Here is a 15,948-nt window from a genome sequence, read left to right as displayed (position 1 = left end):
AGAAGGGGAAACATCCAATGACGGAACGCAGCGACACGGGGTGTAACCAATGGGCATGAAGGGCCGGGTGGGCGGGGTTAAATGTTGCTGGGACCGGTTGGTCTGTCACCCCGGAAATTGTTTCTGGGTGGTGGGTGTTTGGAGTTATTTACATGGAATATTTGAGATTAACAAAAATCCCTTTTGCATTCGGAGGAAGAAGTTGTTTAATGTTCTTAAATTGCAGAATGGTCTGATTTTGTGAGGCGTCCTTCCTTGTGTGACCAGGTCCTTGCCCTTGTTTGCTTGCCGGTCATGTTTTTGCTTGTGTTGCCTCGGAGGCTCCGTTAGTCCGCCGCCTTTCGCTATGGTAAGAGAACGTTATGTCGGCTGGAGCCCAACCGTCGCGGGCTTGTCGAACGTTGCGGGCGCTCGCGAGACGCCGGGGCCCCGGACTGGGCTGGGCTGGACCGGACCGGGCTGGGCGCCCGCTGCCGGCCTGCTGCGGCACACGGCCGCCTCCATTTGCGGATGGCTGCAGTCGGTCCGTTCCCCGTTTTCATCGACGTTAAGCCTGCAGTTCGGTGACCTAAAGCTAGTTCGTCACTCTAGCCTCCGCTTCGGCTAATAATTAGTGATATTTTATAAAGCAAACTTCCGCGTGTGTTAAATGTAGAATGTGTGAATAATAGTTAGCTCCTTTAGATCCATTTTTTGATATTGATAGTTTAATGCGTCTATGTATGGTAATATATTAGCTGCACTGACTTCAGAGCTCGATGAAAGATAGGGGTAAATGGTTATAATTAGAAAATTGATGCCGTTAAAGTATTTTAAATTGTTTTTATTACCGCACCGATCAGCATTTTGGTTGGGTGCATCTGTTAACACCTTTCGGTTTTGCATAACGCGTCGTGTTGAGGGCTCGGTTGACCTATTGAATATTGCCATGTTTTAAGTGCAGGCTAGAATTGTAACGTTTGATAAGAGGCCCATGTTGTGGTGTGAATGCTGCTTGTGACAGATGGCCGAATGAGAGAGAGCGATTTCTTACCAGTCTCGCTGTAGAATAGAAACAGTGTATTGATGATTCTCACCTGTTTCATAGTTCAGACTTGGGGCATTGTTGGCACAGTTAGCACATATTGCCTCCAGAAAGTGATGGTGAGCAACCCTCCTTTAAACTGTGATCGGCCTTCTGGTGAAAGCATTCCCTAGCTGTTTTGTAGGAACTTCTGGGAATTAGAGCCAGTGATTAGAGAAGGAATGATGATGTATTTCGAAGTTAAGGAGGTGTGTAATTTGAAGGTTCCCATGTGCTTATTGCCTTTGTTCTTCGAGTTGGTAGAGGATATGGGTTTGGGAAGTGGTGTCAGAGAAGACTAGCTGAATAATTATTGTCCTTTTCGTAGATTCTACATATCACAGACGTGCTACTGGAGGTGGAGGGAATGAACATTTAAAGTGGTGGACGGATTGCTATCAGTTGGGCTACTTTGCCTTTTGATGGTGTTGAACTTCTTGTCTGTTGTTGGGGCATGAATCATGCCCATCCATTCCGTCATGCTCTACACTTGTGCCTTTTGTAGTGTAAATATTTCATTTCTTTCACAAGTAGAAAAGATGCAAGAGAATGTGAAACTATGGTGTGTGCTGCTGGCATTGTGATTTGCATTTGTTTCCAATATTTACGGAATGTCTTTGGTGGATTGTTTGATGTAATGTTTGAGGAAGGAAAAGGTTTGTTGAATACCTTTACACTCTCTTATTGAATACAGTTAGTTTGGCAAGGGAAAAACTTCTTTAGCCAAGCAAGGCTTCAGTTAAATGTTAGGCCCTGAATTGGGGTTGAAGCTATGCATGTTCTGAAAACTGTAAAGTCAATGTGAATGGACTATTGGATTGCTTTAATTTTTTATTTTGCACAAGTCACTTTTTTATTTTACTGTTTCAGTAACATATTTAGAAGACAAGATTCACTTTTAATTATTGTTATAGTTTGTAGTGAACTTGTGTGTGAAATAAAAAATGGGGAAGGTGTGAGAAATTAAACAGGGATGAGCTAAAAGTTGAAAAATAATTAAATCAAAAACTCATGGGAATAATTTTTGATTTGCTTTTCCTCAAAAAAAACATTCTCTTTGATGGGGTGGGATGTCAATATGTTGGTGGCAAAGCTGGCGATTCTTGCCCATCCCTAATTGCCCTTGAAGGTAGTGGTGATAACTACCCTGAACTGCTGTATTCCTTGTGCAGTTATTCCATAATGCTGTGGGGTAAGGAGTTCCAGGATTTACATCAGCAGCTCATCATTTTCTGATCTATTTCCAAGTCAGAATGATGTGTGACTTTATTCGTCACATGTACATTGAAACACACAATAAAATGCATCTTTTGCCTAGAGTGTTCTGGGGGCAGCCTGCAAGTGTCGCTACGCTTCCGGCGCCAACATAGCATGCCCACAACTTCCTAACCCGTACATCTTTGGAATGCGGGAGGAAACCGGATAAAAATGTAAAAGGAACAAGAGTGGTAATGTCATTTAGAGGGATTATTGTGCTGTGAGAAAAATAGAGTGATGTGTACAGAAAGAGCAAATAAGATTGGAGCTCAAAAGTTAAAGAAGGCTAGTTGTATTAGTAGGGATATGTTAGGGATTACTCACTAAGTGATTGAGGGAACAAAATGAAAGAAAATTTGTAGTCTAAGTGAATTAAATAGATGAATAAAAATGAGAATTATTATTCTGGAGGATTCTGTTTATCCACTTGGTATTTGAAGTGTGGAGGGAGGAAAAGTGAGTGAATTCCTAACATATAATTTTGTTTTCTCCAAGCAGCTTGTAAGCTCTGCTTGTGTTGCTAAATTTGGTCATCAGTAATGTAATAGCTTGGTTAAATGAGGGTGGCACCTTAGGATTGGTGACCACAATATGATAACGCTTAAGATCCAAATAAAAAGGGAAAAAGTCAATAGAAAAACTAGAACAAAAAACAGTATCAGTGGAGGCAAAAGGCGTCAGTCGATATTCGGACACTGTTGAATTTGGATCTAGGCCTAGAGGGAGCCTGTACTTAAAGTGTACAGATTCAGCAAAATTAGGTGGAATAATTCTTTAGAAGATTAGATCTATAAAGAAAAAGTTAAAATGGAATGAATTGAAAAAGTTAAAATGGAGACAGAATTTGCTTTTTATAAGGAAATGCAATAATAGCAGCAATTATATTCAGAATACAAGTAGCCTTGATGGTGTAGGAAAGCAGAGATGCTGTTGGTGCAGCATAGGATAGCAATTGCAAACATGTACTTAAAACAGCCATAGATAAAGCTAATGTGGATCTAGTATTTAATCACAAGAAATAGGGAATATAAACTCTGAGGCAATAATGAAGCAGTTGAAGGGCCACTATCAGTGGAATGAATTGCTTGCATGGAGGTAAACATTGATGTACGGCTGGGTCAAGAGACTTGTTTTAATGTGACTTCTGTGTATTAATGTTTCGTACTTTATTTGCCTTTTGCTTTTTGCTCTGTTTAGTTTACTGAAAAATAAAATGTCTCTTACTTTGTTTTTCTTTTTGTTTAAAGAATGGGGAAGCTCTCTTTGTGCATGTTAAGAGAACTGATGGAGATTTGAATCAGTTTATTTTTAGCTGGATTAGAATCAGTGATTTAAGAACTTCTTTGGAGCATAAACAAACACTGGAATTGACAGATGTTAAGTAAATAGAACAAAACAAAAAACATGAGAGACCTGTGCCTTCAGAAAGACCAATTAATTTTAAAATTAACTTCAGTTACTTGAAACTTGAGTAGAGAAAACAATATGCAGAGCTGTCTAGCTATCCATAGTGCCAAGAGGTCTATGCCCTGGTGGGACATTGCCCCATAATTAATTGCACCAGAAACTTGTTGATCGTTTTGAACTATCAGTGCTTTTATACTTGCAGGCTTGCGTCAGACATCCAGGGTGGTTTCAAGCAAAGTGCTAATCGAATGGATTTTGGATGGGAGGGTGATGACGACCAGTTGATTTACATTTGACTTCTAGACTTCCTGGATGCCTGGTGCAACTTGTCTACCTAAGAAAATAAGCTATTTTGTTTTTAAAATCACAGATCTCATTAGTATTTCATGTTTAGGATTGTCACCTGATTTTCTGACACGAAAACTATCACCTGAGATTATCAGTGGGTTAGCTGCTGGTCTCTTTAAAGTGATAACGTGTTTCTGGTTATTTTGCCTTCTGCTTCCTGGTTAGAATTTTATGGTTCTTTGAAAATGTCAAGTAATCAAAGCTTAGAAACTCAAACTTTTCTGGAAGTCCAGTCGGAAGAGATCAGAATAAGAAAAGAGACTCTTTGTTTTTAATTTTAACCAAACTGCTTTTTTTTTCCTTGATCGTCTTAACATCCCTTGGACCAATACATTTATCATTAGACCCTTATTTCAAATTGCTTGAGACCATCCCTCTTAGCAGCAGTGACCCACAGAGGAGAAGTTATGATTGCATGTTAAAAGTAATAGAGCATGGAAATAGGCCCTTTGGCTCAATTTGCTGACCATGGTGCCCACCAAGTTTGTCCCATCTGCCTGTGTTTGGCCCATATCCCTCCTAAACCCCTCCTATCCATGTACTTATCCAAATGTCTTTTAAATATTATTGTACCTCAACTGCTTCCTCTGGCAGCTCATTCTATATACTCATCACCCTCTGCGTGAAGAAGTTGCCTATCAGGTCCCTTATAAATCTTTCACCTTTTACCTTAAGCCTATGTTGTCTAGTTTTTAGTTCCCCTTCCCTTGGGAAAAGACTACGTGCATTCACCTTATCTATACCCCCCATGATTTTATACACCTTTATAAGGAAACCCCCTCAATCTCCAACATTCCAAGGAATAAAGTCCTAGCCTGCCTAACTTCTCCCTGTAACTCGAGTCCTGGCAGCATCCTCATAAATCCTCCCTGCACTCTTTCCAGTTTAATGATGTCCTTCCTATAGCAGGGTGACCAAAACTCTACACAATTCCTACACTCAGTGCCTTGACTGATGAAGACCGGCATGCCAAATGCCGCCTTCACCACCCTGTCTATATATGATGCTGTTTTCAGTGAACTATGTACTTGTACTCCTAGATCTCTCTGTTCCACAACTTTCCCCTGTGTTTCTGTTAGGAAAAAGATTTCCTGGTTCGAGCTCCTCATCTACCCCATTGGAGCTGCTCTGCTTAAAATCAGGATATGATTAGTTCGAAAGAACTATTCAAGGTTTAAGACTTTTTGTTTTAAATCGGTTTTGTTTAGAAACTTGCTTACATGGCATTGAAATTAGACAGTGCATGCATTTTGGGCAGTGAAATTAGTGACCATTTTCTGGGTTGTTCCAGGGGTAAGAGAACTGACTATCTGTAGTAGTAACATTATATTCTCTCTCCTTTTAAGCAATGTAGGTTAGTTCTAAATCAGAACGACTGATCTTCACCAGACATACTTGGGGCCATGCAAGCCAGCTTCCCTTTCTCCCAGGTGTGGGCAGACTGTGTCACTGGTTAAGTCATTTGGGCCTATCCATTAGGACATGAATTTAACTCATCCAGAGGGCACTCATATTATTTGTTTTTTTTTGTTCTACCTCTCTCATCAAATGGTATACTAATTCCTACCAGATAGTCCTAACAATCTTCCAGGTCATCACCAACAGAAATATGACCTTTGTCTCAGTCAATCTGCTCATGGGACTATAAATGAATACAAGGAGGTAGAAAGCCTACAACTCCTTAAACATAGATTTTGAGGACTTGTCTATGACCAATACTTCCATGCTCTTTTTCCTTTCGTCCATGTACACACGCGTGCATATCACTGGTGAAACCATTTGGGCCTATCCATCAAGGCATGAATCTAACTCATCTGGAGGGCACTCTTACTATTTGTTTTTTTTTTCCCCCCAATCTCTGGTAGAATTGCCTGGGGCACTAATTCTCCTTGTTCTGCTTCCTGCCTTGCATCTTAAATTGGTTGCGTAACTTTGGCGTGTCCTTCAGAGGCCCCATGACTATCTCCTCCTGTAGTCTCAAAACTTGTGCTGTCCAATTCATTAGGAGTGCTGTAATTTGGTTGAATGTCTCTTAATCTCATTAGAATCAGTGGGAATGAGTTTGCTTGTGACTTTCCTGAATGCCATTTGCCAAAGTCATTTAACATTTGTTTGATTTGTCTCCATCATTCCTGAAATCTAGGGTGATAGAAAATGTGGATTTTCTGTTTAATTCCCATTGATTTTCAAGATTGTGCCAGTGAAGTGAGTCCCCTAGTCCATCTGTGTCAGGGTTGTCCATTTGGGTTTCTCTTCCTGAACTAATATGTTAATTATGACGTTTATGGTTATAAATAACTTAAAACTTTATTGTAAAAGCTTTACTTATATAGCACAGTAACAGGCCCTTCCAGCCCAACAAGCCCACGCCACCCAATTACACCCATGTTAACCTACTAACCAGTACGTCTTTGGAAAGTGGGAGGAAACTGGAGCACCTGGAGGAAACCCACGCAGTCACGGGGAGAACGTACAAACTCCTTGCAGACAGCGGCGGGAATTATTAAACCCTGATTACTCGCGCTGTAATAGAGTTACGCTAACAGCTACGCTACCATGCCATATTGCAGAAATTGGCACAAAAGAGTTTCCTGTGCTCCCATTAAACATTTCCATTCCATAATTGATCAATTCCATTCCATAATTGATCAATTGTTACTTTCTTTGGACCTTAACAGTTTCTATTCAGAATTTCTATTCCTCTTTAATCCCAATGTTGATTTGTTGTAATATAACCATATGGTTTGGCTTTAACCAGCTGTTTCAAAATTGATTTCTCAGGTGTCATTGCCTTGAAGATTCAGTTAACTCTCTCTGTCAAGCCATATTAACCATTTCACAATCTGCTGTTGTTAAGTCATTCTGCATGTTTGAGGCCCCCTCCTCAGTATAAGCTCGTTGCCTCACTTGCACATCCATCCACTGTGACATTCCAGGACAACCCTACTTGTGCCATACAGTACAAGCCATACTTCAGTTTTCACAGACAAAAACACAAACTTATCCAGTTAAAAATGATTAATTATCTATTCTTAGCCACTTTTCCTAACTTAACCTTTGAAATCAGATTAATATTCATTGGTGAATTTAATTCCAAATCACAGCTTGGATGCAACCCGTCTTTCCTTCACTTGGTTGATTAATTTCTGATGCTTTCTACTGAACATTCTGGTTAAAGACTCTTTCGGTCCCTTTCCCAGAACCCATTCTCACCACCAGCTCCTATTCAGGTACCCTGATCTTTATGGTCATGGCCCTCTTTAGCTTATTAATACAAAGGTGTTTCATCTTGTGGACTTCTCGGGCATGATCTGCCACTGGGTGAGCAATGGTCAGCTGGTTTGCATCAGGTATATGAGCCCAAACAATGCTGCAGGTCTGCCACATGCCCACTTGATGGGAAGACGTCATTTGTAAAGCCAAATGCCGTGGAACAAGAACCACTCACACAGTCGGTTCTCAGGCCAAACAGAAGTGCATTTATTCATTCAGTCTTTCACTTTGAGAAGGGGGAGAGAGGCCTGTTCACCTTAGTGCTGTAGTCCACATACTCTTTCCAAGTATATTTAAGAATAAAAGTGCCATGCTTTGTACACGCCTTTGTTTTCAAAAAACAAAATGGTACAACATCTCCACTAGTACACAGACTTGGTTTGGTCAAGAAAACGACAACAAAGATGAGAAAGTGCTTGATCAGTGGCATCACCTTACCTGCATGATCATCATGTACCTTGCAAACCTGTGCCTCTGGTGGCCTTGTACCTACATTATCACTGTTCAGAAAAGGCCTTGGCCACCATGTTGATTGTATCAAGGGCAGGTACTTTATTCCTAATAACCAGATTCCTCTAGGAGACACCTAGTCTTTCCTCATCTCATGCTCTGTTAGTAAATTATCCCTGTTGCTGCTTTGCTTGAGACAAGTCTCTATCATTTCCTTGCAATATGTTGCATCTACCAATGTAGTTCTGCTCTAACTTGGGGCTCCTTGTTACCATGATCCATTATCTCTTATTACATTGTGTTATGGTTTTGTAGGCTCCTAGGCCATTTCAGTTGTCTGTTATTAAACTTATTAGTCCAGTTACAAAAAACAGGTCCAACTTTTCAAATATGCAGAGATTCTCTTTGTTAACGTTGCTTATAACGATAAAGTTAAACGTAGGGGCTACATACATATGTCTGGCACTTAACAATATTTTGTTAGGTTCTTGCATTAAGCCACTTTCAGGATATTCTGTGTAGATTTTGATTGTGTAGAGATGTTTCTCCTGTATTTAAAAAGCACAAGAAGAATTGCTGCCTTGTTTTGCATGGAGGGTTTGCCTCTGGCAGCTCACTGTTTCATGAACCAACACACAAATGAACAAATAAACATATAAATAAACAAAGTAATTTAAAAAAAAATTGTTTTTTGCTGCAAGCACAAATGATGCGGCTTTGCATTACTGAAAATCGCAATACAGACCATTTTCTAGGAACGCGTCCCCCCTCCGTAACACAGCGGTCTCCTCTGTGTGTGTCATAGTTGTGTTTAGATATTTTATGCCACCTTTTTCTGTTTCTTTTTGTACCAACAGGAAGATTTCTCTCCTCTTTCATTAACCGATATCTGCTTAGACTATTTGAGGGTGAATTTGAGTAAGTTTTGTTGGGAAAGGACAGATGGCTCATTCTGTCTCAAGGAAGCTGTGGTGTTTCCACAAGAACTGGCAGATCGTTTGCTGCAGAAAATGTCCCTGAATGGTAAGATTTTTATTTCTAATTATGGAAGCTGAAAAATACTTGGCTGTAGCTCCTGTCCATGTTACATCTAAGTTTTGCAAGTAATATTTCACCCTTTCTCTTCTCTTCCCTCTCCAAAACCACTGTCTCCACAAAATCCCATTTAAAAAAAAATGACATTTCTCTTTTGCTTTTAAACCATCAGAGGCTAGTGTGTAATAATACCAACATATGATCTTTCAAACCTTTCCCCTAGAATATTGTAAACTTTTGAGGTGATGAATATGGTGGAAGGGGAAGTGAAAGGATGTTTGCACAGACAAATGTCCTTGATGGAGTTTCTTCTCTACCTTCCCCCTGTCCTCACAAATAAATGATTGGTGATCCTCTTAACATTTGGTGGTAATTGATTTATTTTTCCCTTTTGTAAGCAGACCAGCCTGGAGCTCAGGTGAGCCGAGTTATAATGGTCACTGCAGTGCATTAAATGATTAATTAGCTTCTAGCTGTTAACTTTATCCACTGCTTTAACTTTAATTCCACTGCTTCACTTTGTTTTGATTCCTTGCTCTGTTACATCTGTTTATTTGACTGTTTTTCTCAAGAGAAAAAATAGTGAGTGAAAAGTTAAATCAAACTGGATGTCATAGTCTTGCACCTTGTAGCATTAAAAAATAGTTTCTGAAAGTTTATTTATAGATATCATCTACCCTGCTGTATTTTGCTGGGAATAGTAATGCCCTGGAGGAAAGAAGTCTCAGTTCCTGTCAAATAATCACTTTCCAAGAGGATATAAAATGAATTTATCCTTAATTGCTGATGTGGACAGTGTCTGGAATATTGATGTTAGCAATAGTTACAGCAGTATGTTTCTCTAGTCCCTCAATATAATCTGATGGTGAAAAGGTGCATGTTATCATAGTTAAATATTTTCTGGATTTTTTTGCACACGAATCTGGTTAATAACACAATTTTATAAGGTTCAGATTCATGATGTTTGATTTATCACATATTTAAAATAAAGCTGCCCACCAGTTTGTAGAGCCAGCTTAGCTTTTATAAATAAAGTACAAATGTGACATAAAATAGATGATACTACTGCATCTCACAGGGGAGCCATGAATAAAAGGTTTCTAGTCACAGAAGAAAGTATTAAAGAAAATGATCAACATCTTTGTCAAAGAGGTTTTCAGGGGAACTGGAGGTAAGAGATTTATTGAGGGACTTCCAGAGTCTGGGACCTTGACAGCTAAAGGTATGAATGCCAACATTAAAATTTGGGGATGAGCAAGAGGTCAGAATCGGAGGGATATCTTGGAATGTTACAGGGCTGGGACAGATCAGAGATATTGAGGAGTGAGGCCATGAAGAGATTTGAAAACGAGAGTAAGAACTTTAATATGAGAGGTGTAGCTGAACTCAATTGGTCAGAAAGGACATAAGATATTTAAGTACTCTTCTATTTCATTTTCTGGACAATGTTTAAATGTATTATGATAAATCTGTCACTCTAAATATTGCAAACATATCAATTCATGATAACCTGGACACTGCTACTTTAGTTGAGAAAAGTTTCTGAAGACATAAGTTTCCTGGGGCACTAAGGAATCACCAAATTGAATTGTTTGTCCTGAGATCTTTTGCTGCAGGCATTGCTATACAATTTAAATTTATACTTGTCAAGTGACATTACTTTATATTCTTTGCTTATGAGAGTTGTTTTCCTTTAGTGCTGACATAATAACAAATAAAATTCATAAACTGTTTCAGTTCACAATCCACTGTTTATTCCTCACTTTTTCTTTTGCAACAGGTGTGCTTAATGAAAAGACAGTGGGAATTTTCCGCAGGAATGATCTGCTGCGCTTGAAGCGAGCTTGTATTCGAAATGCTAAACTGTCAGCAGTAGCATTCAGGAAAGCATTCTGCCACCACAAGCTTATTGATCTGGATGCTTCTGGTGTAAATGCAGACATCACAATAACAGATATTGTAAATGCACTTGTCACCAACAAATGGAATCAACAGTACTTGCAGTGTCTTGTGTTGAATTCATTAACACTGTCTCTCGAAGACCCTTATGAGCGATGTTTCAGCCAGCTGACTGGCCTGCGTGTTTTAAGTGTTACCAATGTTCTCTTCTACAATGATGACCTTAGAGACGTTACTTCTCTTCCAAAATTGGAAAGTTTAGATATTTCAAACACTTCTGTTACTGACATCACACCACTTCTGACCTGTAAAGACAGGCTTAAATCTTTGACCATGCACCACCTCAAATGCCTGAAAATGACAACTACTCAAATTTTAGAAATCATTAAGGAACTAGAGCTCCTGCAACACTTGGACATCTCTGACGATAAGCAATTTACCTCTGATATTGCACTTCGTTTACTAGAACTGTCTGGCATACTACCTAATCTCCGATCTCTAGATATTTCGGGCAGGAAGCACATCACAGATAAGGCTGCTCAGGCATTTGTCCAGCATCGGCCTACAATGCAGTTTATGGGGTTGCTTGCTACTGACGCTGGCTACTCTGAGTTCCTCTCTGGAGAAGGAAGTTTAAAGGTTTGTTTCCTCTTTTGTTTTAAGAGTGCAATCTGTGTTTATGCTTGGAAATTTATTGCTGTCTGTAAAGCTTTATAAAGCTGTTGCATTCAATTCTATTGTGCTGAGGGCTATATGTTCAGTTCTGATGGCTCATTTACATTTAGTTGTTTTTACAGAATATTTCTATAAATTGCCATGTAGTAACTTTTTATTTTTAATTTCTTAACCTGCACTTTAACAAAACACTACTAATTGGTGCTATTTTAATTAATTATCATATACTTCTTAAAAAAAAATCAGCAATTGGTGAGAGCCAAAAAAAAATTAGTCCCTTTATGAACAACAACTCACATTTAATATAGTGCCCTCAGTATATTGTAATGTCCTAGAAGTGTTTATCAGGAGATTAGCAAGCAAATATGTGGCACTTTGACACAGCCACAGAGCAGACCCAAAAAAAACCAAATAGTGGAATCAGGATAAGTGATCAATGTACAGAACTTTATCACCTGCAGGAAGGGCATTTCAACATGAAATGGTTTGAGTTACTTCTTGAAAGCATTTTATAAGATTCGTTTGCTAAAATTATTAAATTTTGTATTTGGTGTGAGTAGTGTTTCTCCAAGGCAGAGAGATACGAACTTCTGGATTACCTGGTGATTCTTTCAGTTAATTTATTCTATGTCTCATTTGGTCTTTTGCCATGAAGAGCACAAGCTACCAGAGTACCTTGTAGATAGAACAGGATTACATTGAGAGTTTGCAAGAACATTTAGAATTTAATTCACACCCCTAAAATGATGAAATGTGTTCTTTACTTCACAAGGTCCAATATCAGTTGTTCATTTTGAAAGTTGACAAAAGGCATTTTAAAAACACTTGCCTTTCAAAATCTTTATGGATTGGGAAACTGTCCCTATCTACAGTTCTTTGCCATGTAGTGTATTTGCCCAATGGATGCATAACTTTAACGAAAAGATGGGAAGTGCATAAATTGGTACACAGAGGAACTGAATCCACTCTAGCCTATTGATTTGGTCAGCTTTCCATGTTTATTTGATGGCAAATACACAAACAGTAATGGGCTGGCAACATAATCTGTACTGATGAAATAGGGAGGCAGAGATGGTGATCTATTTCACTAATGTTCCAGAGGTATTGCATACTGGGATTTGAAATGAGTGGTAGCCATTTAGATTGTAATTTGGCTACTGTTTCCTTTTTGGTATTCTCCCTATGTTTATTGAAATGAGTGGGGAAGAATTGAACAACATCATTGTTTTTAACACTATCTGAATCTAGCTTGTGTTTGGCATGAACTTGTGCTTGACATAAATTAAATATCCCATCACTTTCTCCAGAATCCCTGCATTTTTTTTTGGTAGAGTATTCTTGCAATGTAACTGAATTTATGGCCAAAGTTGTAAATAAAATTCAATTGCTGTTGATTTGAAAGCTGTTTAATGCAGTGACACATTCCCATTAGGGAAAAGGGTGGAGATTTACTTATGATTTTCATCCCTATCTCTTGCCAAAGAAAAGTTTTTCATTTTATAATTCTAGGCAAACACGTCCCAGAAATAACAGGCAAGTGTACTTAGTCACATAACGTTGGCCAGGCCAAGTATTAGTATTGTCTTTTTATAAATAACACTAAAAATTTCATTTTTTTTACAACTGAAAAAGGTATTCCATTGTGTTGACTGCAATTTTCTTACCATGCAAAGAAATCTGAGTAAACATGCATTGTTTAAAAATCTATATATAGTTACTGTTGGTGGAAAATCCCAGGAAGAATAGCTAATTAACAGCACACTTACTTGTGTTTCGTCTATCCACTGTGTTGCTTTTAGAAAAGGATTCAGGGAATTTGCACTTTTGAACTTGGGAATAATTAAAGTCCATGTCCTCCCTGGAAAAGAATAAGTGGTTGCGAGGTGTATGAATAATTGGTGGTCAAGGGAGAACGTGGTGTAATTCATTGTGCAGTGAAAGTGAAAAAACTGCATTTGCTGGAATAATCTGAAATAAAAATGAAAAATGCTGGAAACATTCAGCAGGTTAGGCAGATCGTCAACCTGAAATATTAACTCCATTTCTTTTTCTACTGATGCTGTCTGATCTAATGAGAGTTTTTGGTACTTTTTTTTTCTTTTGGCAAAAAAAAATACACACATGCTATAGATATTAAAATATTTTCCATATTAATTATTTAAAAAATCAAAACAGCATTTAATCATACATGAGGTCCTGATTGTTCCTAAATTAGACATCATAGAAAACAGATCTTTAACACTCAGTGGGTAGCAGTGATATTTATTTGAAAGCATTCTGACAATGAGAAAGCCCATCTCTTTCTAACGGGAGCATTGATTTTCTATTTGTTGCCCTTTTGATCCTTTGATTTTTTTCAGTCACCCACAGCTGTTTATGTGAGTGGTTAATCTTGTACTGTGTTATCTGTGTCTTAAAGGGTTTCTCTGTAAGTAAAGCCAGAAGCAATTTAATCACATTAGTGAAAACATAAAATTAGCGTGCTCGAGGCCAGTGTAAGTCATCTGAGGCTGATGGTGTGTGAGAGAGTGTGGGCAGTATAGGATGAGATGGTACATGGAAAGGAGAAAAGGCTGCCAGCCAGGGTAATGTTGGAATACACTACTCCACAGATGACAGACGAGGCTGATAATTTAAAATGTGCCAATGCAAGTGACTTTAGAGCTGTTGTGAGGGGTACCCAGTGTCCAATGGAAGCCAGTGGATGAAATGAGTCTATTTAACCCGTGTAATGGGGGAAGGGAGTAAAATCAAGGCTGAATAGGATTTTTGGCCCAAAACGTTAAATCTATTTCTCTTTTCACATATGCTTCCTGACCTACTGAGTGTTTCCAGCATGTTCAATTTTTTTTAAATTTTGGGATAAAATCAAGGTTTTGAGTTTGCGTTGTGTCAAAGATGATGGTTTATTTGTTCCATTCCCCTCTTTCCAGATCCTGTCTGCTTTACAGTGCAATGTGGGAAGGGATTAAGGGTCAGTGGTGGCAGTGGGACGCAGATTTGTTTGTTGGGCTGGTTCAGTAATTTGTTGTTTTTAAAAAAAAAATTCAAATTGCTGGATTTTAATCAAATGTATTTTTTTTTAATTCCATTTATAAAATACTGTTACATGGTGAATGATGACTAGCTTTAATGGTCTCATGTTGATCAATGAAAGAGGGAAACCTAATAATTTACTTTGTTCAATTCACTATCATTGAACAATCCCATGTGAACTGTGTGTTTGATGCATGTAGTTCTAATAACAACTTGGGTTTCCAATGGAATTCCACAATTCCAATGAAAGTTATGATGTAGTAAGGAATGAGTTATGGTTAGTACTTTAACTGCAGAATTTGTGTTTACAATGGAGAAGAGAAAATTTACTTATGGAAGTCAAAATCAATGTAACATTTCCCCTTGTTTTGTATTTGAAAGGTTTCAGGAGAAGCAAATGAAGTGCAAATCTCTGAAGCTCTACGTCGATATAGCGAAAGAGGATTTTTTGTAAGGGAAGCATTATTCCACCTTTTTAGTCTCACACACAGCATGGAAAAACCACAGCCTGAGCTACTTAAGGTAAATTGACACCTGAACTGCAACTTCTCCCTTTGTAAAACAATACATCAATGATATTTTTAATGATCCAGAAATCATCACCAGTTAGTTTGTATATGAATGCATAATATATGCAGTCTTTTATTCAGCATTATATTGATTTCTGGACTTGTGAAGTGGTGATCCAGTGCAAGTGGCATAAGGAATAGAAGTAGGAATTTCTGGATTCTTTGGGATGAGTCAATGGTTTAATATCAGTATCTTGGTATCGATTGTAAAGTTAAGTTACTCTTGTGGAAATATCTATGTTATATTTACTGTTATCACTTGGGCAAATTCCCTACTGGAAAGTTGTATCTTTATGAAATCATTTTTATTGGAGGCAAAAATATAAGACTAGCATTGCCTGATGTCAGCCAGAATTCTAACTCTTGTTTGTATATAATGTTCTGTTTTTGTGGATGTAATGTCAATAAAACTATTGCTGTTTGACATCATTACATTCCAAACCTGCTGGTAACTTCTGGAGTTTTCTGTTGCCATTTGGGATTAAGGGACTAGGCAGTAACTACTTGTGCAGTTAAATACAAATCCAGAAATTTCTTTCAGTAATGCCCTGCTCCTCCTCTGGTTCTACTGTTTTGCATCTTTAACCAGTATAATTGAGGGATAGTTATGATCTAATGCAAACTTATTCTTGCTGTAAAATACCCTAAGAATGTTTTGCATAGGTGCAGATGGTGTTTGAGTCTAATCTATAATTATTTTTGTCCAAAAAACCTTGATGCAGATTTTAATTCTCAAATATTTCAAAATATAGTTGGTTTAAAAAAAATAATTCTTGTAAATTATATTTTGGCTTCTACTTTTAATCTGGGACAATCTTTGCTTCAAAGGCAGCTGTTTGAATACAAGTTTTAAAAATTGCTCTTTTTTCCCTCCTGGTTTGTCGTGAGATCCTCTTAATTTGTTGTCTACCCAGCCAGCTTGATGACATTGCTGTT

At 38.2% G+C, this 15,948-nt stretch overlaps 1 protein-coding gene across 2 annotated transcripts in view; it reads left to right on the top strand.

The window, feature by feature from the left end:
* Nucleotides 1-110: 110 nt before the first annotated feature.
* Nucleotides 111-15,948, top strand: part of zyg11 (zyg-11 family member, cell cycle regulator) — a 39,091-nt gene continuing 23,253 nt past the window's right edge. Inside the window, exons 1-4 of one of the 2 annotated variants that reach the window (XM_052011446.1) lie at nt 111-349; nt 8,656-8,821; nt 10,614-11,371; nt 14,825-14,965. In XM_052011446.1, the coding sequence (XP_051867406.1) occupies nt 347-349; nt 8,656-8,821; nt 10,614-11,371; nt 14,825-14,965 (1,068 nt within the window). In that variant the 5' untranslated portion in view covers nt 111-346. Of the gene's footprint in view, nt 350-490; nt 559-8,655; nt 8,822-10,613; nt 11,372-14,824; nt 14,966-15,948 lie in introns of those variants that run through there. The other variant, XM_052011445.1, reaches the window with a different exon arrangement.

This window comes from Pristis pectinata, chromosome 3 (genome assembly GCF_009764475.1).
Source record: "Pristis pectinata isolate sPriPec2 chromosome 3, sPriPec2.1.pri, whole genome shotgun sequence".
NCBI classification, from domain to species: Eukaryota; Metazoa; Chordata; class Chondrichthyes; order Rhinopristiformes; family Pristidae; genus Pristis; species Pristis pectinata.
The sequence above is the reverse complement of the archived record's forward strand: the minus strand, read 5'-3'. Positions and strand labels throughout refer to the sequence as shown.